We start from the raw sequence: 24,623 nt of genomic DNA, 5'->3' as shown, positions 1-24,623 counted from the left end.
GCGTTCGGACACGTTAGTTGGAGCTCCAGCGTTGTATTCAGCTGACTGTGCAGCCTGTTGGTCAGAATGATTCCTGACATCCTCCTCCGACCCCTTTCAGTGTCTATTTTTTCCCATCCATAGGATCCCTTTTTTGATGGATGTTTTTTCTCGATCGCGCCATTCTCGCTATACTCTCCACGCCGTTACCCATGCGTTGGCAGTAAAATCCTGGCCCTGGCTAGTCTAGCACGGATGAGCGGCCTCGTTGGAAGTCGCTCCGATTGCTGGATTTCCCCATCTAATTCCCACAACTTGTCACGTGACTTTTTTTTCTGCACTTGGGAATATTTTCCAAACAGGGAAGCGCCAATCATTAAAGAGTTGGGGGTCTAATAAAGGAGCCATTCAGTGTATGCTGTAGAGGCGGAATGTGAACCATGGAGGCCCCCATCATGTGCATTTATATCTAGCGTCAACTCATGTGGCAAATGAAGCTTCGGGCCCCTGCAAGCATCGGGGCCCCTGTATGACCTCTACCTCTGCATCCCCTATAGCTTCACCCATGATCTGCTCGCTCCTATGGAAAAACAAAGGCATCCCAGAATATAAACCTACATATTAGCCTCTTGTCGTTGTGGGATCGCCCAGCGGGGTCTTCTATGGATTAACTCCTCGCTCGCCAAGTCTCTCATATCAAACTTGCCAAATTGGGTTTTTTTTAATATCCGATTTTCAAGGCTTTCAGCTAATCTGCCTGTAATTGCTTTGAGCATAACCGTATTCAGTCCTTCAGCCCTCCTGGTCTGTGCGGTGTGACCGGACTTACATGCTTACACTGCGGATCTGTGTGTTCCTGTAGTAGTGATTATATGGATACCTCTTTATACGCCATAGGTGACATACAAAGAAAATCTGGGAAAATCTACACCGACGCCGGTCACTCCAGAGCTGGAGAGGGCTAAACGCAACCAGGAAAATATTAGCTCGGTATTTCAGTATTGGAGCCGTTCTTCCTATGATAACAGTGTTCTATGGCAATACTACATATAACATGATCCCAGGACTTCTCACCATATACTAAATGATAACCGTTAATGCAATTTCCCAAATAATCACGCAGAGAAATTAACCAGGCGAAGAATATCTGTGTGATACACCAGCTAAAATGACTACAAGATAATCCCAACTAAGAGAAGGACTACCAGAAAATCTAATAAAGTGTTTTTGATAAAGGGGTTGTCCCGCTCAGGATAGGTCTTCAATAGCCGCTCGGCAGACATCCGCAACTCAAGACCTCTCAGCTGGGTTACTCTTTTGGTGTATGAAGAAAGCAGACAGCTCCATACATTGTGCAGTGGCAAGGTGTGGTATTGCAGGCTGAGCACCACTGAAGTGAAAGGGAGCAGTGCCTGCAATACCACGCTGGGTCACTGCACGATGTACAATGTTCTGCTCTGTACAGTAAGACAGTGGCCGGGCCAACGGCTGCTTGTCCAGGGTCCCAGCAGCAGACCCTTGATGATTAGCTATTGATGACCTAGAAATGTAGCAGCACCATCCTTGAAGCTGCCATTCAGCGTGACTCATCAAAGGGGTTGTACCAGAATTTCAAGTTATTGCCTATCCACAGGAGAGCCACAGAATAGGGGATAACTTGCTAATCAATGGGGGTCTCACCACTGAGACCTCCGCCAATCTCGAGGGGGTCCCGTGTCCCCATCCTCCTCACCTCACAGTTACTACACCCCCTGCAGGGAGGAGGGGACTGAATGGAGCGCTGGCCATGCAAGTGCACTGCCACTCCATTCACTTTCAACAGGACTGCAGAGATGGCCAAGCTGCATCCACTGTGGTATTTCCATCAACTCCATTGCAACGAATGGATCGCCAACTGCTCATGCTCGGCCAGTGCTCCATTTATTCTGATGTCACTGCGGGGAAAAGAAGCAGCCCCAGCAGTGACCAGCAGAGCGGGGTATGGGAATCCCTAGCTTGAGATTGACGGGGGTCTCAATGGTGAGATCCCTACTGATCAACAAGTTATCCCCTATCCTGTGTATACAGGACAACTTGTAATCTCAGTATAACCCCCTTTGACTCAGCAGTGCGCTAATGCAGCATGTGTTAGCACTGCTACATCGGTATCCTGAGGATAGACCATCAATCTTCCAGAAGAGGACAGCCCCTTTAAATAGTGAAATAAATGGTGTCAAGTGGCAGGTTACCATTACAAGTCTCCTTGAGAAGCATTTTACTGCTTCAGCGCACATGAAACACTTCCTGCTCCTAAGGCAGTTCAGAGTTATCATAGGCACCACACGGGGATAAGAGATGGGTTTGGTTGCTACTGGTATATGAGCTGGTGCACTATGATTCCACAAGATATGCAAGCGAGTGTAAGGCCTGTTTAAAAGGTTGGGTATTGACTCATACTTTCCAATAGGTGGCGCTGTGGAAGATTATTCCATCACTCATTTGTATAGATTTTTCCCAGCAGTATTTGCCGCAGATCTGCATGCAGATTTAGTCTTGTCAATGGTCAAAATCCATGTCTGGGCTTCTAACTTATTTCTGCACAGGCCTGACTTATCACTTCTTCATGTGGATCCATTTGAAAATGCATAGGAAACTCCACATGCAGCTTTTGCCCGTTCACAGGACTATATGCACGTGCAGATCCATCCACCCTCTTGTCTTCATGGGAGATAAGCTACCACCAGAAGTGTCTTTTCAGTGAATTTAGGCCCTTTTACTTGGGCCAACAATTGGACACAAACGTTCTTATGAACACTCATTTACCTGATTGCCGACTGGTCTACAGCTGCACCCAATCAGCTGACGAATGAGCAATTGCCCAATGGTCATCTGATCACATAGTGCAGCCAAAAAAAACCAAGGGATGTGCTGCCTATATGGGATGACCGATGGTTCATGCCGCAGAGTCTGATTTGGCCCATGTAAAGGTTGGGTGGACGAACGACGATCTTGCCAATTGCCACTAGTTTACCGGAGCAAATCGCTTCATGTGAAAGGACCTTTACTCCCCTCTTCCCATTCCGAATCCACGCATGCTCTGCTGAGGCCAGCGCCTATGTGTATGGGGGACGCCGGGAGGGGCAGTTTATACTGAGCACCACTAGATAAGGAAAAGACCACCAGAAGTCGAGGACCTCCATTACATTAGATCCGGAGCTGTTAGGCTGTACGGTCGCTTTTTGTGACGGGGAATTGCTAACAAGTAACACATTAAACTCTACTGGAAACTTTCTTGTTTAGTCTGAGGTGATTTTCTAAAGATCAGGTAAGAAAACCTATTTTCCGTGTCTCACACCTGGAAAGGCTCAAACTACTCACTGCTTCTAGTTTACTCTACTACCCCACGTAACAACCTCTCCGCTGCCCGACAGCCACGGACAACCGCTGACTACACATCTCTTTACCTCCAGGTTCTGTACTCTGACAGTTTCCGCAAACAGATACAAGGCAGAGCCGCTTATGTGATGGATACCCCTGAGATGAGACGCGTCCGTGATTCCCAGCGCCACATTTCTGCGGTAACGTATTATTAATGGCTTCGTATTACTGTCTTATGTGCAAGTAATGTGGAAGATGTACTTACCTAACATTTTGATTTCCTAGAGTCCATAGGCAGCACACAAAAGGGTTAATAAGCCTCCTACTGCCCCGATGGAAGAGGCAATTAAACAGCAGTAAACGATCCATAGCTCAATGGTATAAATAGCTGAAGTATAGAACCCCGTGTGAATAGTATGCAGCAGGGAACAAGAATGTAATAGGATGAGATTATTGTACTGCCTCTGGACTCCGGGAAATGAACATTTCAGGTAGGTAACTTTTACACGTCCTATTCATCTGCACATAGTACACGAATGGGACTTAAAAAGCAGTAAGTACAAGGAAGGGGTTAAGATTTGGTGCACCGTTTAGCAAAAAACAACCCTCAGAAGACGTTTTACTGAGCCTGTTACCATTCAAGGAATATTGAAGATGACAACCAAAACTGTACTTCTGTCAACAGCACTCATCGCACTTCCAAATACGTATATGATAATTGGTGCACGCCTCAGGAGGGACTAGATCCCAAATCCCATGAAATTCCAGGAAAGATAGACGGTAAAGGCAGCACTCCGCACAGCGATAAACAATCAATATGTGACCTTTATGAAGTTCATGGTCCTAAGCGTCAGCAACGTTTCAACCCTGACCGGGTCTTTTTCAAGTCAGGGTTGAAACATTGCTGACGCTTAGGACCATGGACTTAATAAAGTTCACATATTGATTATTTATCACTGTGCGGAGTGCTGCCTTTACCATCTATCTTTCCTGAAGAAGACAACCCAGTAACTGCTCTACAGATCTACTCCAACGATACCCAACACTTCTCTGCCCAGGAGGCTGCAACAAGAAGAATGGGCTCATAGGGGTAAGGGGCATTCATGTCCTTCTGAAGAGTAAGAGACTGTAGTAAGTTCTTTGACCCAGCAGGCTAATGTGACCTCACCCTAAAACTGGATGAAAAGTGTTTCTTATGACCTGAATGGTTAAGGAACCTCTTAATGTCCAGTAGATGTGATAAAGGAGTTGGGGATGGAATCCTAAGATCATACAACACAATTTGTTGGATCAGATTTGAGGTAGAACAGACTTTAGGCAGGAACCCTGGCATCGTCCTTAGAACCTCTGCGTCTAGAAGAAATCTCAGTTGTAACTCTTGACTGGACAAAGCCACAACTCTTTCGGCAGAAGTTCCTACCACTAGGAATGAGGTCTCGCATGCAGTCCTGAGGTTCAAGTGGAGATGAAGAAAGGTGTTTCATGATGATGGAAAGGCCAAGGTAGGTACAGCGGCATAGAAACAAGTTCTTCATTTCTTAATTGCCCTGAAGTGTCCAAAAATCAGAGAGAAACTGGAAACATTTTGTTCTCAATGTTTGTGTGACGTGAATTGATTGTAGTTATAGGAACCAAACTAAAATCAGGCTTAAGGCTTTTTTGGTATCCTTCTCTAAGGAACTGTAGGGCTGTGGGGAGATCCTCAGATGGTATCTGGATGCTTAAACACCACGAGGAGAACATTTTCCAAACATATGAGTATGCTTTTACTGAGAAGATGCTCTGGAGGCCTGCAATGTATTAACCCCTTCATCAGAAAGCCCCATGTATTTACAGATGCATCGCTGGATCTCCATGTTGTCAGATGTGGCCATCATCTATCCAGCTCAAGAAATTAGAAAAAGAACATGTGGGGTTCATTCCTTCAGTTAATAATGCAGCTATTGGTCGATTGATTGATTGCTTTGGTTACTGCTGTTTAATTGTCTCTTCTATCCGAGCAGTGAAAGGGTTATTAACCCATTTGTGTGCTGCCTGAGGACGATCAGGAAATTCTAAATTCTGAATATTAATTTAAAGCAAATTTCCACTCATAATTTGAAAGTTCTGCAGGGGTGTCAACGTTTAGGCTCTCCCATGATCTGCACACTTTGCCTGAACAAGATAGGGAACATGCTTGGTAACCTTACAAATCATCTGAGAACTCTGCAGGGGCGTTTACTTCCTCTGGGCTCTCCCACGAGCTGCCCACAAACTGGATTGGTCATTTTTTTTTTGTAGGCTGCAGGAAATGAGGCTGTGATAAAGAACCCTTCCTTGTCAGGAGATTAAAATCAGAGAGAGAAGAAACTCTTCAAGGGTCTGTTCACCAAAAATGGGATCAGGAAGGAATTCATGGATGGAAGTTATAGTATCTCTGACATTGTAGAAATCTGCTGAAATGGAAACCAATTGGTCTAGGTTTTGGCTGGCTTCCATCTGTTTCTGGCTTAGTGGACCAACATAAACTTGCCAAAACAAAGACCTAGTGGTCTCAGTTTCAGCAGATTTCTACAATGGCAGAATTCCCTTTCGTCCAGGGGTTCCATTCCAAGCCGTTTTTTGGGATTTTAGAGGTAAATAGGATCGGCCCCCTGGATGTCTGCTGAACAGACCCCAACACCCGCACTCTCTTAAACTGAAAGCACCTTGGCAATCAACTCACCGCTAGAAGTCTTACTTCTATGATGCTGGAAATCAACTGTTCTCATGGGAGGCGCCATAGAGCTGCTCAATGTAGTATTACATGTGCCCATTTAACTAGGTGTATGTAATACATAACTGCATTGAGTTTGCTATAATCAGAGCTCCACTTTGCACCAGTTTTTCCTCTCCCAGCTTGGAAATTCCCTTTATGAGCCAATCACTTCTGTGATGTCTGGATGACTTAAAGGGGTATACCAGAGACAGAGCATTTTTATCAGAATTTTCACACAGCGACTGGATAGGTGAAAACTGATAGATCGCTGGGATCCCACCGATCTTGAAAAGGGAGGGACTGGTTTGCCCCACCTTTAGTCACTGCTGATCGCTGCTTTGACCAGAATTAATTGAACAGTGCCCATGCATGCGCAGGTCTGCTCCATTCATTTCAGTGGGGCTGATGGAAATAGGCAAGCGCTATACCTCAGATATTTTCATCAGCCACATTGAAATGAATGGAGCGGCATCACACATGTGCAGCCGGCGTTCAGTTCACTCCAGTCAGTTCCCTTACAGTGATCAGAAGTGGAGCAATTGGCATCCCTCTTTCTCCGGATCAGTGAGGGTCCCAGCGGTTGGGCCGCCAATGATCTACTAGTTTTCAACTCTCCAGTAGATGAGTAAAAGCTAAAAAAAAATGCTCTGTCTCTGGAATAACCCTTTAAAGAGGATCTATTATGTTTCAGGTCAGTGGGGCAGCTTTAATACCTTTGCAGATCTGCCACCTCTAACTATATCATTCTTTCACTTACACTGAGCCCTGTTCCTCCTGTAGGTCTCTTCCCGCTGCTGTGAATGTGTCAAGTGGGCGGTCCTCACCACTCGTTGTTAATAGATAAAGTCAGACTTGGTTGAGAGTGAGCAGTGGGGACCACCCACTTGACGCTTTCAGAGAATGGGGAGATGAGGATGAGTGTAAACAAAAAAAAAGACATCATTGGAGTCAGTTAGACGGCGGCTGCAAACCTATGCTCCGGCCCCGAGGACAGGACATAACTCATCACATATTGTGTAACCAGAAGCTGAATCCTTCCCATTTATAGGTAAAATACCATGAGGACTTTGAGAGGCAGAAGGGAAGCTTCACCCCCGTGGTCACCGACCCCATAACGGAAAGAGTGAAGAAGAATACCATTGACTTCAGTGATATCAACTATCGTGGAATTCAGAGGAAGGTCGTAGAGATTGAACGAAAGAGGAGTGAACAGGATCAGGATGTCACAGGTGATGGGGGGATTAAGATGGGGGGGGGGGGGCTTTAGCTCAATCAACATCAAGGTACCTTTACAGGGAACAGCGAATTTGGGTGATAATCATCCGATTTACAACCAACCAAAAGGGCACTGAGCGAGAAACTGCTCACTTGGCGGAGCAGTAAACAGGAGCAGCTCAATGTCTGAACGACTCCTGTTTACTGTGAATGGAGGGGAACGTCTGGAACAATCCCCGGCTGCTACACCTCCATTCACTTGAACCATCACTCCTGTGTAAAGGTACCTGCACATGGGATGGCTGTCAGTTGCATAAGAGTCCAACAGCCGTCCCCGGACCACCATCCAACTATCGCTCCTCTGCCTTACACAGGAGTGATAGTCCCTCAGTGAATGGAGGTGGAGCAGCTGGGGATCGTTCCTCCATTCACAGTAAACAGATTGGGTGGCTTCACACAGCCCAATAGTCGCTTGGCTTGTAGTTCAGCAAATTCAGACAATTATCGTCCCATGTAGACATGACGGACGCATCTACGTGGGACAACTATTGTCTAAACTTGCCTTTTCCAGTGATAATTAGAGATGAGTGAGCACGCTTGGTTAAGGCAGTTACTCGAGCGAGCATCGCTCTTCTCGAGTAACTGCATACTGGTCCAAGCAAATTTCAGGGGGCGGGGGTGGAGAGAGAAAGATCACTCTCTCCCCCCCCACCACCACCACCCCGCCCCCTGAATCTGCTCGGACCAGTAACTGCCGTAACGGAGCGTGCCCACTCATCCCTAGTGATAATCATTCCATGTAAGCACGGGACCGAGAGTCGGACGGTAGTCCGTGGGATGGCTGTCAGGTGCTTATGTGCCCGACGGTCCTCCCTTAAAGAAGATTAGCACTTACAGTTGGCGGTTTCCCCCCAGCTGAACCAGGTTATGTTATGAAAGTCACATTTACAGCAATTTAATAATATCTTTGAAATTGTTTGAGGCTCTCCGGCTCCGAGGAAGCAGTTTGCTTAAGATGTAGCATTGTGCGTTTCTCCCGGTAGATCTCAGAGTCTGGCGTACAAATCCTGGTTCCGTCTTTGACTATGACCCTGCAGAAGACAATATCCAATCAAGAAGTCTCCACATGCTTTCAGGTGCGTCGGTCGACATGTTTATATTTTCTAATAATGCTTTTTTTCACTTATTTCAATATCATCTTTTGGAATATTGGGGAACAGTAAAGCTGCATATACCACAGAGTCAAACATGAGGCTACTATAGGGGCCCTCAGGAAATAGGGCGGCCCCAGTTGGTGCCATGCCTTTTACTACAGGGAGGGAAGAACCAACCCTTCCATGGACTGGGTAGCACATTCAAGAGTCATGGAAAGGACATGGAGGGGAAGCAAATACCAAGGATCTCTGTCCACGGTTGCAACATTCTGCGGCGTAACGAGGCGTCCTTTTTGACCTTTGCTATGGGACTGACCACCTTTCTTTGAATGACACTAAGTAGCACATACTTTTGATTTGCAGTTCAAGCCCGCCGCAGCCGTGAACACTCCCGTTCCGCCAGCGCCTTGAGCTTGAGTGCAGGAGATGAGAAATCCGAACCTTCTGATGGGATCGACCACCACCCTTCTTATTATAGCAACGGTGGTCTCTTTACAACTTCTGCCACAGGTACGATGACTTAATACGAGAGATGACAATAGACTTGTAGAGCCTTACATAAGTACTTACCGTTTCATGTTTCTATAACAGCTACAAGCCACAAGGAAAGTTCCCAAATACTGTTTTATCAAGGTAAGTCTGGGCTTCACAAGAGCCAAGCACAAAGCCGAGAGATTCGCCGTTCTCATAAATGTCATGTTACATTGTAGGTTACAAGCAAACCAAAACTACCGAGCTTCCCCAACAGAGGTCTTCTTCTGTGGCCACTCAGCTAACCACCGCTTCATCTGTCCCATCACATCCATCCACGACTGGAGTAAGTGTCTGGTTTTATTCTACCCATGACTACAGTGATAAGATTACGGGGGTCTTCCCATCTTAGGGCTCATTCACACAGCCGGATGCAGGTTTTAGTCGCGTAAATACACCGCATATCAGTAAGACCGAAACTCGCATCACCCTGCACTTTACAGCCCATCCGGCTGACTTTTGAGCGATAATCGTTGTGCCCATTTACACTGCAAGGTGATCGCTCGATGTTTGAGCGATCACCTTGCGCTCCTAGTGGGGGATACAGAAGACAAGTGGGGCCACTTGTCTTTTGCATCCAGCTGTTCCCTGCTCAGAGCGCCCGGCTGTCATACAGCTGAGCGCTCCCAGTGGAGGATTCAGAAGACAAGTGGGGTGTCCCCACTTGTCTTCTGCATTCAGCTGTTATACAGCCGAGCGCTCCGAGCAGGGGATGCAGAACACAACTGGACAGCTGTGTTTTTCATACCCAGCCTGTCATCAGGGAGCGGGATACAGCTGAAACAATAGTATCAGCTGTATCCCGCTGTGCATCACTGATAAGCACGCAGAAAGACAACGATTAGCGATGGCATAACTAGAACTGCACGATGTCAGTGCAGTTACACGATTATCACTCAAGACGGCTTTTGAGCGAATTTTGAGCAATAATCGTTGTGTCTAAATGGGCCTTTAGATACAAGATATGTTACAAACAAGTCTGAACATCCAGAATGAAGTCTCCCAATTTGCCTCACAAAGTTATCCGCTGCCTGCCACAACCAAGAAGAATGAACGGAGAGGTGGCCGCACACATCCGCAGCTTCCACACTTCTATGAAGGTCACGAAAACCGCAGGTCTACCAAGTAGTTGAAAAGGCATCTCAATGAATCGGTCCTGGTCTACCATAGACGTTTGTCACCACATAATCGGAAGGGTCAAATATTCTCATGGTGGAAGATCGGCATTAGAGGAATTGTTGGCTCTCCTTTCTACTGATGACCCATCATGTACCCCCACAATGATTAGATATCCCACCAGGATAATGCAGCACGCCATTGGACCCAAGTTGTTCAGAATGAGTTTTGGGAACGTTCTGGGGAGTTCCTGTGAATAGTGCAGCCTGGACGATCACCCAATATGAGCATTTATGGGGTGCGGTGTGGTAGAGAGGTCCATTCACACCCAAGATCCTGCACCTACAAATAGCACTGAGCTGTTTTATGCCCCCGGAAATCAACCACAATTAATAAACGTAGAACCCAAATAGTACAGCTGGGCAGAATGCATAACAAACCTTGGGCAACAGCGTCATTAGACGCTAAAACAGCATTTGACTCGGTAGAATGGAATTTTCTAGAAGCTTGACTGATCAGCTTTGGTTTTGGACCGCAATTTTTGGGATGGATCAAGTTGCTATATAGGTCACCCATGGCAAATGTGATAGTTAATGGCATATCAATGAAATTCCCATTATCACGAGGAAACCGCTAGGGATGCCCCTTATCCCCGGCATTATCTGCAATAGAGGCCTTGGCCATCCGCCTGCGCAATGCCCCTACTGTGACAGGAGTGCAAAAGGGAGACAAGGAGAGTAAGGTCAGACTGTATGCGGATGATATGCTTCTATAGCTCTGCAACCCCGAACACTCATTTCCGCGAGCCCTTCAGATAATAAATCTCTGGATTGTATATAAACTGGTCCAAGTCAGCAATAATGTATACGGCCCGAATTTCAACCGTGGTCCCGTGTGTGCTTACCAGTGGATTATTGGGAGTATCCAAATTTAACTATCTGGGCGTAAACATAGTAAAAGACCACGAAAACACAATAACTGAAAATAGACCCGCTAAAGTTAGAATCTGGTCCGGCTGCCTCTGTCGGTGGCCGGCCGCATAAACCTGATCAAGATGGTAATCCAGTCTCAATGTCTATGCTCTCTACAGCACATATCAGTTCGGGTTCCAGAGACATTCTTTCAGATGTTGAACTCCCTGATCATTGGATTTATATGGGGCGCATCCAGATCCAAACTAAAACTTACTAATCTGCAAAGACCCAAAAAACAAGCTGGAGTGGCGCTATCTGACTTTAAATTATATTATCTAGCGGGGCAACGGAGGAACCTCCGATCTTGGTTTGCTGAAGAAATGCCACTGATCGACTATTATTTGGCTAGCGAGGTGGCTGGGCAAAACTTGATTGGTTTCTTGGAACATCCAGAGTATACTAAGCCATCAAAACTCCTACCTCTACATAAGCTGGCTTTATCAGTATGGCAAACAGCCCAAAAGGTTCAACAACATACTGATACAATGCCTAATACCCCCCTATGGGGAACCCCTACCTCGCCATCGATACAGGCACTGCAGGACGTTGGATATTGGGTGGCATATACGAGGATAACATAATACTGTCCTATATGCAGTTACGGGAGAAGCTACAAACTCCCAGATTACAAATCTTCAGATATTTTCAACTAAGACGCTTTAAATGCTCAATTTCCACCGAATGTTAGTAAAATCTCTAAGTACCCAATAGTAGGGATCCTTAAAACACAGGGACCTAGGGGACTGATATCACTACTCTATACACACTTGTTATCGGCCAAAATGGATCATGATCCACTGTTAGTTTACGACAGGTGGAAAAATAACATCCCGACGCTAACAACAGAGGATGGGCAGGAGGCAATGGGGTCACACCTACTAGTATCACCGGCAATCAATAATAAGCTTATACAACTGTATATTACATACCAGGCATATCTTACACCAGTTTGTTTGAACAAAATGGGCAAAACTAACACAACATCTTGCCATAGGTGCCATCAGCCAAATGGGAATGTGCCCATGTCAAAACCTTCTAGGAAGAAGGCGTCACCTTCATTTCTGGACTTTTGCCGGTCCCTCTGGATCTAGATCCCAAAATCGTGGTGTTTGGGCTGTTGGATGAGGAGGCGTGGAGCCATCATGATAAGATAGTTATCAGACAGATACCATGTATAGCTAGAAAAGTGGTGGCTATGTGATGGATGGTGAGGAGACCGCCCTCCATGTCATGCTGGATGAGGATGGTGGACACTATAATCCCCTATGAAAAGGTGATCAACACAGGATGCCCCATACAGCACAATACATGAGGAATAAATAAACACACAAATACACAACGAACCAATCAAAGGCTTTATCTTCAAATGTTACCCATTATGAATACGATGCTGTATTATTGAATTGTGATACAGAACAAACGAGAAATGACTAATAATTGTCTTACAATCTGCTAATAAAACGAACTTAAAAAAAACAATCGCACGGAGCTGTGGGGGCGTCCAGACGGCTCAACATCCCTCCAGACGTCTTCTCTCCACTTGTGGAATCAATGCCAAGTTGAGTTGCTGCTCTTCGCCGGGGTGGAGGGGGTCCTACACGATGCGAGTTCGCGGCCAATGACGTTAGGCCCATCAGTGTAGAACATTCATTATAGCTCCAAGAATTTCATCAGTGGAGATGAAACCATTGGTCACAGAGCAGTGCATTGTGGGAACTTAGATTGGTTACATTATCACAGACAAGACTGAGGTGGCGCTATACTGCTGTTTCCAAGGGCAACCAGCAACAATTTAAAAGAAGTGCAAAAACCGTACAAAGTAGCAAAGCGGTCGCACTGCGTTACGTCTCCGGATGAATGCCGCTTCAGTCGGATGGCAGTGATGCAAACGCTATGGAGAGCAGAGTTCAGCTGAGCCACAGGTCCGGGTATTGGCCTGTACAGACAACTACATCCAGATGCCTGGCGGATGATATTGGGTACCGACAGACAATAACCAACTTTATTTCATTCCCTCTCCTAGAAAACCTTCCGAGCCGTGTACGACTACAGGGCGGCGGACGGCGACGAAGTATCCTTCAAGGACGGCGATACCATATTAAACGTCCAGACTATAGATGAAGGCTGGATGTACGGGACCGTCCAGAGAACGGGCAAGACTGGCATGCTTCCCGCCAACTACGTAGAAGCTGTGTAATGCACCACGGAAAGCCCTGCTCCTGTACTGACCGATACCACCCGTCCTGAAAACACCTCGTAGAAAGGAGCGGCGGCCATTTTGTTTGACACCTTGCCTTATAGATGAAATAAAAATTTAAAGCTATTAACACCTTAGACGCCGTTCTCCTAACACCTGATTTGTACTTTATACGACTCTTCTAGATATTTTTTAATTTATGCGACATCAGCCGACTTCAGAGTTTCATTGACCGACTCATTCGATGCTCACGACTATTGCGATGCCTTGGACTGCGCCATCTACATTATGACTGCTGTTTTAGCGTTGGGCGTTTCTTACTGTTCACAGACGTAACCGACTTCTTGGCGGAGGAAATCCACCATTTTACATTGATTTAGAGAAGTACCCTAGAATGTAACGAACCGGACGAGCCTCTCCCCTCCTCTGCTTGCTGCATGCAATGATTATGTTCTAGGGTCAACACCTTGTGCTCCCTGTACATTAGTGCACAATAAAGCTGGGTTTCTGCAGTAAGCTCCGCCTCCCGCGGCTCGAGACTTTATTATTTCTATGGCTTTACCAAACAATATTCCAGTCATCTGAATCCGCCTCTCTGAGCAGCTTCCTGAAAAGCATCGATTAGATCTGCAACGATCGGGATCAGCCCACCATAGTGTTGGTACCACAACAGTTCGGGGTTCTTCTGATGCCTTACTCCTGAGCGCTGTGATTTTTCTGAAGCACCTATGAGTGATGCAGTCCTGGCATTAGGCATCAGGCACTAATTAGAGACCAAGAACATCGGTCTCCAATTGTTTTAACCTCTTAGACGCTATGGAGGCTCATTTTGTAAACCCTTCAATGCTGTCAGTCTGCAAGGTGATCAAGGGGGGCGCTGACACTTTATAGTAAACTAAGACCCCAATGGCCACCATAAGCATTTACCTATTAGATAAAACTGCACCCCCCTTCAAAAAAAAAAATGGGGGGGGGGCGGTAAGGTTGCTTTTTTGTCCAGAACTAGTGCCAGCAGCAGGTTAGTTAGATGGCCCCCACAGTCGTAAAGAAATACTGTATATAAACTGTATATTGCACCAAGGGGCAGCCTGTCTGTATTCAGCTTGCATAGAAAGCACACGATAGCAGCATACCCACACCAGAACAGCTCAGTGAATACTGTACCAGAACCAAGCTCAGTACATAGATGCAGCACAATCCAACATCAGTACAGATACCATACCAGAACCAAGCTCATAACAGTCATGATAACAATTAAGCAGAACCTGTATTTTTTTTAATGCCACAATACATAAAACCACAGAATTCACTTAGATGGTCTTAAAATTAGACAATTACAACCTCATTACACAGGGTCATTAAACAAAAACATGGTTACAATGCAGGTGCTGTGTGAAAAATTAAGTACAGCCCCCATAAATCAATAACTTCAAGTAATGGTTTTCTACATGACTTTGTAGCAAGCCGGGGCAGGCGGCTAGTATCACGGTGGCTAATGTCTAACTCCCACCCGGGTGCACTACAGTGAATGGTGTGGACACAATGGTATGTTCCGGTCTCTGCTCTTTGGGATGGTGTTGTGGTGTACTATGGGGCAGGTCCGCAGTGGACAGGAGCTCCAGAAGTCAGTAAGGGGTTAACAGCACCAATTACATTTAGTCTAGCTTCATTTGGCAAACAAGGTGACATTCAATCTAGTCCGTTCTCATACATCCAGGTCAGGAAACGGTGACTGCAGATACCGTTGTTTATAACCAAATTCCCATACTGCTTATCCAGGTTTTTCACTGGGTCCCTGGGAAGAATCCTGCAACATTGTATCTGTCACTGTGCTGCTTCCTCAGACTTAGGCTTCATTCACACGGGTGCGGCGATTTTTAGCCAGCCGTGTCACGGCTACAGCGCAGCCAAAAATCACGTGAACCAGAGGCAGCCGTGACCAAGTCACGGCTGCATCTCCTCTTTATGCACCTGTTCAGGCGGTACGGGAAGTATACGCTGAGCCTGGGAAGTGGGAGGGAGTGTAGCAGCGTCACTGCTAAATTCCCTCCCCTTCTCCGCCCCTTGCCGGCTGTTTGCAATGGAAGGGGGCGGGAGCTAGTGTTCTAAGCTCCCTCCCCCTTCAATTGCACCTCCCCCTTCCATTGCAAACAGCCAGCAAGGGGCGGAGAGGGGGAGGGAAAGCTGAGGGAGTTTGGCAGTCACATTGCCGAACTCCCTCCTACCTCCCTTGACTGCCAACTATCATAGGCTCCTATAGGAGTCTACGGCAGCGGCCGCCGGATTCCGGCCGAAGAGATAGTTCCAGAACAATCTTTGCTGGCCAGGGTAAAAGCTAAATCAGTTGAAAATTGACATTAAAGACATGGAAAGCACATTGAGTAATATGGTAAAACCGGAAGAGTTGGAAATAATCAATAAAAAACTAAAAAATAACATCTCTAAAATGGAAGAATCAATTATGCAAATACAGAAAAATAAGTTAGAACGGGACAAAAGGGATTATGAAACAAAAGAAATTTATAATTGGAACAGAAGAAAATCTGATAAAGGGAGATTTAAACCCATTCTGAAAAGGGAAAAACTCTAGAAAGAGAGCTCATAATAAAGTAACCTTTTCAACTACCGACACGGAAGGGAACACAACTGAGAGGGACTCCTCAAGCTGCAGCATGTCAAGCCCAGAACCAGGCCCTTCAGGAGAAGGGACCAGAAAAAAGTTTCAAAAAAACGGAGGAACGCAAGGAAGGAGATACCCAAGCAGATACAAGAACAACATCATTGTGTTAACCCCTCATGTGATATCGGAACACCAGATACGCATTCTCAACACAGGTTTGAATTTTTCCCCCAGTGAGGATTTTTCCTTATTTGACACATTAATGGATGTGAATAAATTCATCAGGACATTAACAGTGAAAAAACATTTATAATGTACAGGAAGAGCAAGAACTGAATATATTTAACAACAGACTTTCCAATTGGTAACAACGAATATAACAAAAGCGTCAAAGAAATAATGGCTTTGAAAGATCTAACTGACCTAGAAAACGAAAATGGGCATCCAAATTTAATCAGCAGTGTAAAAAAAAATAATTGATTTTCGCATACCAAGCCCAAATTTCTATCCTTTGACTTCGAGAACTAAACACATGGAAGAATTAATTTCAACAAGTGATAGAAAAGGAATTAATGAAGATTAAGAAGAGTAATGAAACAACAAGAAAGATAATCTCCGCCAAAAAGAAAGAAGAGGTTTAAAAACTCTAATGTCAAATAAGAATGTGACAATAAGGAAGTCAGATAAAGGTGGTGATGGAGTCCTGATGGACAGTGATCTGTATGCAACACTCATCAGAAAAATATTATATGATACCGAGGTGTACAGAGTAATCAAAAATAATCCAACACAAGATTGTCTTGCAGAACTGAATAGATTGGTGCATACGGGGTCACAACTGGGTGTCCTAGATGAGAAGGAGAAATCATATCTATGCCCTGAACATCCGCTTATGGCTGTATTCCATGGTCTTCCCAAGATTCATAAAGGGGTATTTCCACCCCCCCCCTTCGCCCCATAGCTGCAGGGATCGATTCACCCTGTGAACGTCTTATAGTTCGTGGGTGGATCGATCCCTGCAAGCATTAGTCTGTAGAGTCCCGGGTTTCTTAAAAGACAGTAAACATGTAATGCAACAATTGCAACACGTTGAATGCAGAAGTAGTTAGCAGTGGGTCTTATGTGATGTTAAAGACTTATATTCTGGCATACCACACCATGCGGCATTGGAAGCTGCTCAATGTCATTTACAGTCCTTTAGTAATTACAGCGATGAGTTGAAGGAATTCATTGTTTTGGCTACGGAATTTTTGTTGAAACACAATTTTTTTTTTACAGATATCTGGAGCCCCAATGGGGTCCAAATTCTCACCATCCATAGCAAATCTCAGGATGAGCTGGTGGGAGCATTTTTTTAAATTTTCAACCACAGAAATCCGTTCGCGGGCCGCATGGTGTGGTATGCTTGATTCATTGATGACATAGTTATCATCTGGGATAAGGGTACACACTTGGGTAATGATACTAGTGATAGATCAGAATTTGTTGAATACATCAATGACAATTTGGTCAACCTACAATTTGTGGTTACACAAAATGATATAGAAATTCCATTTCTAGATTTAACCCTAAGAGGTAATGTCTCCACTGGCAAAATAGAGGCATGTTTCTTTAGGAAAGAAACAGCGGGGAATACGGTTTTGCACGCGAACAGCAGTCATCCCAGACATACATTGAGGGCTATCCCAACAGGGGAAATGATACGAGCAAAAAGAGCATGTATCAGTAAGGATCTACATGACAAAACAAAAAAATGGGATTATAGAGAGATTAGGGGAGAGAGGTTACAAAAAAAATCAGCTATGAAAGAAACCTTAACAGAATTGATACAATGGATAGGGAGACCTTACTCAATAAGAGAAATGAAAAGAAAAGAAAGAAAAAAGGTTTAATTTTTTCCACAGCGTATAGTCGAGATTTTTATAAAATAAAAAAAAAAAATCTCAAATTTTTGCCAATCCTGCGTCAAGATGATACAGTAGATAGTATTTTAGATGAAGGGGTTACGATCGTGTCTAAAAAAAGCAGGAATTTAGGGGACTTGCTGTCTCCAAGCACCTTTAAATCAGGAATGAAAAAAAACACAATGGCTGAAAAACAATGGTTTTTTTTAGATGTGGTAACTCTCGATGCAGCATGTGTCATCTGGCTGATAACAGAAAAACTAGCTTCATGGATAGTGAGGGATCTAAAGAATAGAAAATTAAAACCTACATGAATTGTAACACCAGTAATGCAATCTATGTAATCTCATGCGCAGAATGTAATAAGAACTACATTGGTTGTACGACACGCAAAATTAGAACCCGCATTGCGGCACATGTGCGATACATCAAAAAAGGCAACACCAATAGTCCAGGAGCAGCAAAGCACTTCCTGGAGACACATCAGGGAGTTTGAAGAGCTTTAAACTTTTTGGGATAGAGCAAGATACTAATGGTAACAGAGGGGTGAGGTCAGCCGGGCACGGGTGTTTAGGAGAGGGGCGTTCTGGATACTAACGCTGAATACCAGATACCCAAGGGGCAGGAATTGTAAAACTGACCTCCTCTATATATACTAACTTACATAAACTAATTGAAGCTGCATATGGAGATTAATTAGGTTATTGCTCAATCTGTCTTCATATATAAGCTGATTCTATACATAAAATTATATCAATTAATCATTATAAAAATGTTTATGGAATCCCATCTGATAAAAATAATGGACGGCTAAAGCTCTTCTGCACATTTATAAATCTGATCTGTTTCCATGTAATAACATGCAGGGATTCTTTTTCTATTATAAGATATTAACCAGTTACCCTACAAATATTTATGGAACCATATGTGTATATTGTAGTGAGGGGGAGGATAGCATGGACTGGGGAGAGACTGACAGAAAGAGTTAGTCTGGCTACTAGGCATATTAAGGGTTAAAATTCACAGTTTGGTTTTAATCAGTTAATTAAAGGGGTTGTCCCGCGAAAGCAAGTGGGTCTATACACTTCTGTATGGCCATAATAATGCACTTTGTAATGTACATTGTGCATTAATTATGAGCCATACAGAAGTTATCAGAAGTTATTCACTTACCTGCTCCGTTGCTAGCGTCCTCGTCTCCATGGTGCCGTCTAATTTCAGCGTCTGCGCTTGCGCAGTCCGGTCGTCTTCTTTTCTGAATGGGGTCGCTCGTGCCGGAGAGCGGCTCCTCGTAGCTCGGCTCCTCGTAGCTCCGCCCCGTCACGTGCCAATTCCAGCCAATCAGGAGGCTGGAATCGGCAATGGACCGCACAGAAGACCTGCGGTCCACCGAGGGTGAAGATCCCGGCGGCCATCTTCACAAGGCAAGTAAGAAGTCACCGGAGCGCGGGGATTCGGGTAAGTACTATCCGGTTTTCTTTTTTAACCCCTGCATCGGGTTTGTCTCGCGCCGAACGGGGGGGCTGTTGAAAAAAAAAAACGTTTCGGCGCGGGACAACCCCTTTAAGCCTAAGGCTTTTTAAAGGTTTGTGAACAGAGTGCATGTAGAGGTGATCGAGGCTCTTGATAGAGCTGAAACCGGTCCTTCTTTATCTGTGAATATGCACAATTTTTAACAATAAAGCAGCAGGTTTCTCCCCCCAGCGCCTCCCCGACTATGGAACTTACTTGTGAAAGAAAGCCAAAGTGACTGCGAAGCTGTACAAGCACTTGGAGACGCACCTGCTGCCTGGAACCAGGAGCTAGAAGCCGTCTAAGGTGGGATGAAAATCTTTTTTTCTAACCAGGGTAAAAGCACCTGGCCAGCGTGAGCACTATATGCGCCCCTTGCTGGCGCATGTTTTTTTTTTTTTATGCATCAGGACTACACCCATCTGAACTGATGCATTGGAAGGCATCAGATGGGCGACTTATATCGGCCTGCCATGAAACCGCGGCCGATATACGCTAGTGTGAAAGAGCGCCCCCTCAGGAATAAGGCTGTGGATAACTTTCCATTAACCAGCTGTCTGCACTTGTTGCTACACCTCAAGTGTTCTCCTTTTCTGAAGCTTCTGGAATTCAACAGCTACTTTTATAAACTTTTTGGTCCTCCAGCAGCATAGAGCTGAGGGGCTAGACAAATACTATTACTAAATTACAGGGGCTGCTCTGTCCCTCCATATTAAACTCTCTGATCCTCCCGTCACTGACAACAATTCAGCCCATACCAAGAGGAGATTTCTGCAAAAGCCCAATCATCATCCCTTCACCCCTTGTCTTGAGATTTGGTATGAGGTGTTGGTGCTGATATGCTGTTTGGTTTTGACGCTGGGCATTATGGTCAAACATCTCCACGTTGGCCTCATCGGTCCATAGACCGTTGGGAAAGGCTTCTATGTGTTTTCTACCATAGAAGAGTTACAAAATGTTAGCAAATTTTCAGCCTTCAGCACCGGCCCTGCTACTTTTTTGAAAGCTGAGTATCGCGTGGTAGAAGGGTAAAAAGCCTGAACATTAAGGCTGGGTTCACACAGGGCGGATTTGCCACGGTTTTGCCGCAGATCCGCCCGCGGCCGCTAATCTCGGGATTAGCCAGCCATGTGGACAAGATTTCTCAGAAATCTCGTCCACACGGGACGGCTAATCCGCTGCGGTAAATCCGTTTGAAACCGCGGCCGCAGCTTCAAAAGAAGCAGCATGTCCTTTTTCGTCGCGGCTGCGCTCTCCTCTATGGGAGCGCTGGCCGCAACGGAAAAGCAAGCGGCCGGGCCGCTTCAAAGCCGCCGCGGCGGTTCTCCCGGCGGAAATCTCGCGGTTTTTGCTGCGACCAAACCGCAAGATTTCCGACGGGAATACGCCCCGCGTGAACCCAGCCTTAACATGCCGAGGCCTTCAGAGTGAGATTTCTCCGATTATACAGTCTCACCTTGGGGTGAATGCGCTGGGATGTCCACTCCCAGGAAGAGAATTATTGCCTGAGTTGTTTTCCTCAATGTAAAAGATTCCAAGTTGTTTGGAAATGCCATCATAACTTTTCCCATAGTGATAGGCAACAATTGCTTTTCTAAGATAATGCAATGGCAAGGAGGAAAGACATCAGCAGTGAACACATGCCTGAATGCTCCAGACCAGCAAACTGCCAAAAGTTCTGCTTTCATAGAGGTGGGCACACATGCCGATCAATCAAGGGTATTTGATTAGCAGCACATGGTTTCCAATTACACCGTTAATTCCTATGGAGTCAGTAAGGGTTACTCAAATGTCTCAAACTCTTCTGCATTTTGGCCCAAAGAGTGTAATTTGTTATTGTTCATCTGAGGTTGCATTTACCCAATTTTAAGGCCTTCAAAGACAAGGGAGTACATTTATGCCAGTTTAAGGCCGCCTGCAGACGAGCGGGTCGGATCCGGCGGCGAGAATCCTCGCCGCGGGACCCGACCAAGACGAGCGCGTGCTCACCAGCGCCCGGCGGCCCCGGCTCTTTCATGTGCCGGCGCATGCGCAGACCGGAGCCGGCGGCCGGGTGAGTGACGTTTCTGTGCGAGGCTCTGCGAGTCCCGCACAAAAATAGGACATGCCGCGGTTTGTTTGCCGCGCGAGATTTCGCGCGGCCAAACCGCGGCCGTCAGCATAGGAGTGCTTATTGTAATGCACTCCTATGCAGGCTTTCAGTGGCGGAAATCCCGCCGCGGGATTTCCGCCCGTGTGCAGGCGGCCTAAGTCAAGTCACAGATTTGTTTGAAAAAAATTTGCAACTATTCTTTATTCGGTGCCATCGCCACCACTTTTTCAAAAAGTGAACGGTGCTTGTGATGGTTGGGGGAAGGGGGCGGAAACACCCCCCACGACCGACCGATGTATAATTTACACCAGAAACTGGCAATCATTATGCCAGAAATGCACACCAGGTCAGACCCCACCTACATTTCTCAAAAGGCATGCCAGGATGGACTGAATACATGAACAAGCCTGTGGCATGAAAAATCATGAGCATTCATGCAACTCCACAAGATACTGGCAGCAAAGAGACAGTGAGGAAAAAAAAAAAATTACTAAGAAGAATGGTGCAACCTTCCAATAAAGGCAGAAGTCAAAAAGAAACAAAATTTGGATTCAAGCCAGCACTAGAACACGTTTCAACATGCACAGAACCCCTTCTTCAGCAATGCTGGGGCATGAGCATTTGTTTAGTTATACATGGGGAGGAACAAGTGTGAAGGACCAATACAGGAAACCATCTGGCCTCGGATTGTGCGGAGACCCACGGCGGTACTAGGCCCTCATAAATATACCGGAATCCTCTTGCTGGGAGCTTCCTGGAACCACCGCACATTACCGTGGAAGTGACGGGCCGCTGAATACTGCAAGTCCATCACTACTTGCTGCTGCCCTCAGTGAGGAATGTCAGGGGGTTCAGTTGGTCACGCAGATACAGTGGGTAGTTACACAACCAAAAAGCACATTCCCCTGCGTATTTCATCCCTTCCTGCATATTTACAGGTGCAAACACACAAAAAGTACAACACATTGTTTTGCTGTGCTAATACACAGCTTTCCTAGGGCCGACCTAGGTGTGTAATACGTTTTCACGGCTGGCCAATATACGCTATGTTGGGAGATATAAAATTGGTGAATAGGCGCACAACTCATACGTTTGTGCGCCTATTCAGACGGCATGGGTCCCAGCGCATATGCACAGAGACTACCATGCCGTCGCCCCTTGCACCACACCTCCCCATCGCAGGCTCACCTCTCTTCTCCTCGTTCTTTGCAATAGGAGGGGTGGGGCAGAGGCGGAGCTAAGCACCATCCTGTCCCACCTCCTTCCATTGATTGCTATAGTCAAGGGGCAGGAGCTTAGCTCCACCCACATCCTGCCCTTTGTCCACAGCTAGCAATGGGAGGAGGTGGGATGGGACTTATCTCCACCCCCACCCATTGCAGAGAGCCAGCGGGGAGGAGAAGAATGGTGAGCCAGCACGGGGGGAGGAGAGCAGAGGGAGGTGGTTTAGCAGCCATAGGAGCCCATGCAGCGGCCGATGTATTTCGGCCCAAAGGAAAAAAACCCAAAAAGAACAGCGAATTCACAGCAAAAAAACGCTAGTGGGTAAAAGCCCTAAAACAGGACAAGCTACATATTTTTTCACTTGAATGAAAGTCGTGTTAAAAAACACACGTAACTAAACTAACTCCATGCGTTCACATAAAACTACACAACACATTGTGACCACGGCCATGTTAGGAGCCCCAAACCAGCAATAAAGTGATGAAAAGGTGATACCTACCCGATAATCAGGTTTCCAGGAGTCTCCACGACAGCACCACCTGAGATTTCCTGTCCAACCAGGAGGAGGTTAAAAGCTTCCCCGTCTCCCACCTTCCTCAGTGGTTTCTAACGAATTGCCGGGTGAGGAGCTTAATCTAAAATCTTTACCTAACTGGGATTTTAGCCTAAAAAACACTTTTTAAAATGGAAATGATATTTTATAAAATTTTTCCTAGTACTTCTTTAAATATATATCCTCTAATTTTTTTTATTTTTTTGGGGTGGGGTAGTAAATGTACGGGTGCTGTCGTGGAGACTCCTAAAAACCCGATCATCAGGTAGGTATGATCACCTTTTTCCCAGTCGTTTCTATGGCCGCACCACTTGGGACGTACCAACTAAATTTCTCAGGGTGGGATTGCTGCCGAGAGGACCTTATGTCCAAAGGCCATGTCCTCGTCCAGCTGCACATTTACCCTGTAGTGCTGGACAAAAGTGTGCGGCTTCTTCCAAACTGCGGCCTTGCATATTTGTTCAACGGACGCTAAACTATGCGCGGCCCATGAAGACGCCACTGCCCTTGTGGAGTGGGCTTTAAGAACAGAGGGGACTTCTTACCCAGGGCCCTATAGGATTCTGGAATGGCCAGGCGACTCCACCTTTGCTCCCTTTATTGGGGCCAAAGAACTGGATGAAAAAATTGTCGTCCCGCCTCCAGTGACTTGTGGTGTCAATGCAACTCAGGACCGATCTCCTGACGTCCAGACAATTTAGGGCTTTTCCCCCCCTCGTCCTTTAGGTTTAATCAAAGAACGAGGGAATCACTACATTCTGAACTCTATGGGAGGGTGACACCACCTTCGGCATGAAGGCTGGGTCTGATTTGAACACTATTGTGTCCGTGATGTTAAGGAACGCGTGGCGGATGGATAGGGCCTGCAGTTCACTAACGGGTCTTGCTGAGGTAATGGCTACCAGGAAGACTGTTTTGATCGTGAGCATCCTTATTGAAAGCGATTCGATTGAAGGGTTCTGCTGACATAGCCTTCAGAACCCAATTTAGTTGTAACCTATCCGCTGCTGTCAGGAATCTGGTTATACACCTGCTCTGATAACTTGGTGTCGAATAGAGCACTAAGGGCCGCGACCTGAACTCTTAAGGTGCTTGGGGAGAGGCCCATATCCAAGCCCTCCTGCAAGAACTCCAGGATTGAGGGGATGTCTGGAAAAGAACCCAGAGATTCTGTTCCCTGCCTCCATGAGATAAACTTCCAGATTTTTTGGTAGATACTATTGGTTGTTCTCTGGCCACACATGTGGCTGCAACCCCTGGTCAGAGTACTAGCCACTGCTTCCCAGGATCTTCTCAGGAGGCCCTCGGACTTCCGATCCATCGGGTCTCTTAATTGCGTGGCGTCCTCAAAAAAAAAAAAGGGTTGTTCTTTTCGCCACCTTGGCCACCGGGAGATCAACTCTGAGTAGCTCTTCCCAGCTTGCACTTCATCCTCGAAGGAGGTATCGCCTTTTCACT

At 46.0% G+C, this 24,623-nt stretch overlaps 1 protein-coding gene across 16 annotated transcripts in view; it reads left to right on the top strand.

Moving 5' to 3' along the window:
- NEB (nebulin) overlaps positions 1-13,776 on the top strand; it is a 232,032-nt gene extending 218,256 nt beyond the window's left edge. For 10 of the 16 annotated variants that reach the window (XM_066575214.1, XM_066575209.1, XM_066575217.1 and 7 more), the window contains 8 exons: positions 877-969; positions 3,429-3,536; positions 7,122-7,302; positions 8,332-8,424; positions 8,806-8,952; positions 9,034-9,075; positions 9,153-9,259; positions 13,087-13,776. In XM_066575214.1, the coding sequence (XP_066431311.1) occupies positions 877-969; positions 3,429-3,536; positions 7,122-7,302; positions 8,332-8,424; positions 8,806-8,952; positions 9,034-9,075; positions 9,153-9,259; positions 13,087-13,260 (945 nt within the window). In that variant the 3' untranslated portion in view covers positions 13,261-13,776. The remainder of the gene's footprint in view (positions 1-876; positions 970-3,428; positions 3,537-7,121; positions 7,303-8,331; positions 8,425-8,805; positions 8,953-9,033; positions 9,076-9,152; positions 9,260-13,086) is intronic. The other 6 variants (XM_066575222.1, XM_066575220.1, XM_066575219.1 and 3 more) reach the window with 1 other exon arrangement.
- Positions 13,777-24,623: the final 10,847 nt, after the last annotated feature.

This window comes from Eleutherodactylus coqui, chromosome 8 (assembly GCF_035609145.1).
Source record: "Eleutherodactylus coqui strain aEleCoq1 chromosome 8, aEleCoq1.hap1, whole genome shotgun sequence".
NCBI classification, from domain to species: Eukaryota; Metazoa; Chordata; class Amphibia; order Anura; family Eleutherodactylidae; genus Eleutherodactylus; species Eleutherodactylus coqui.
This window is presented reverse-complemented; position numbering and strand designations above follow the sequence as displayed.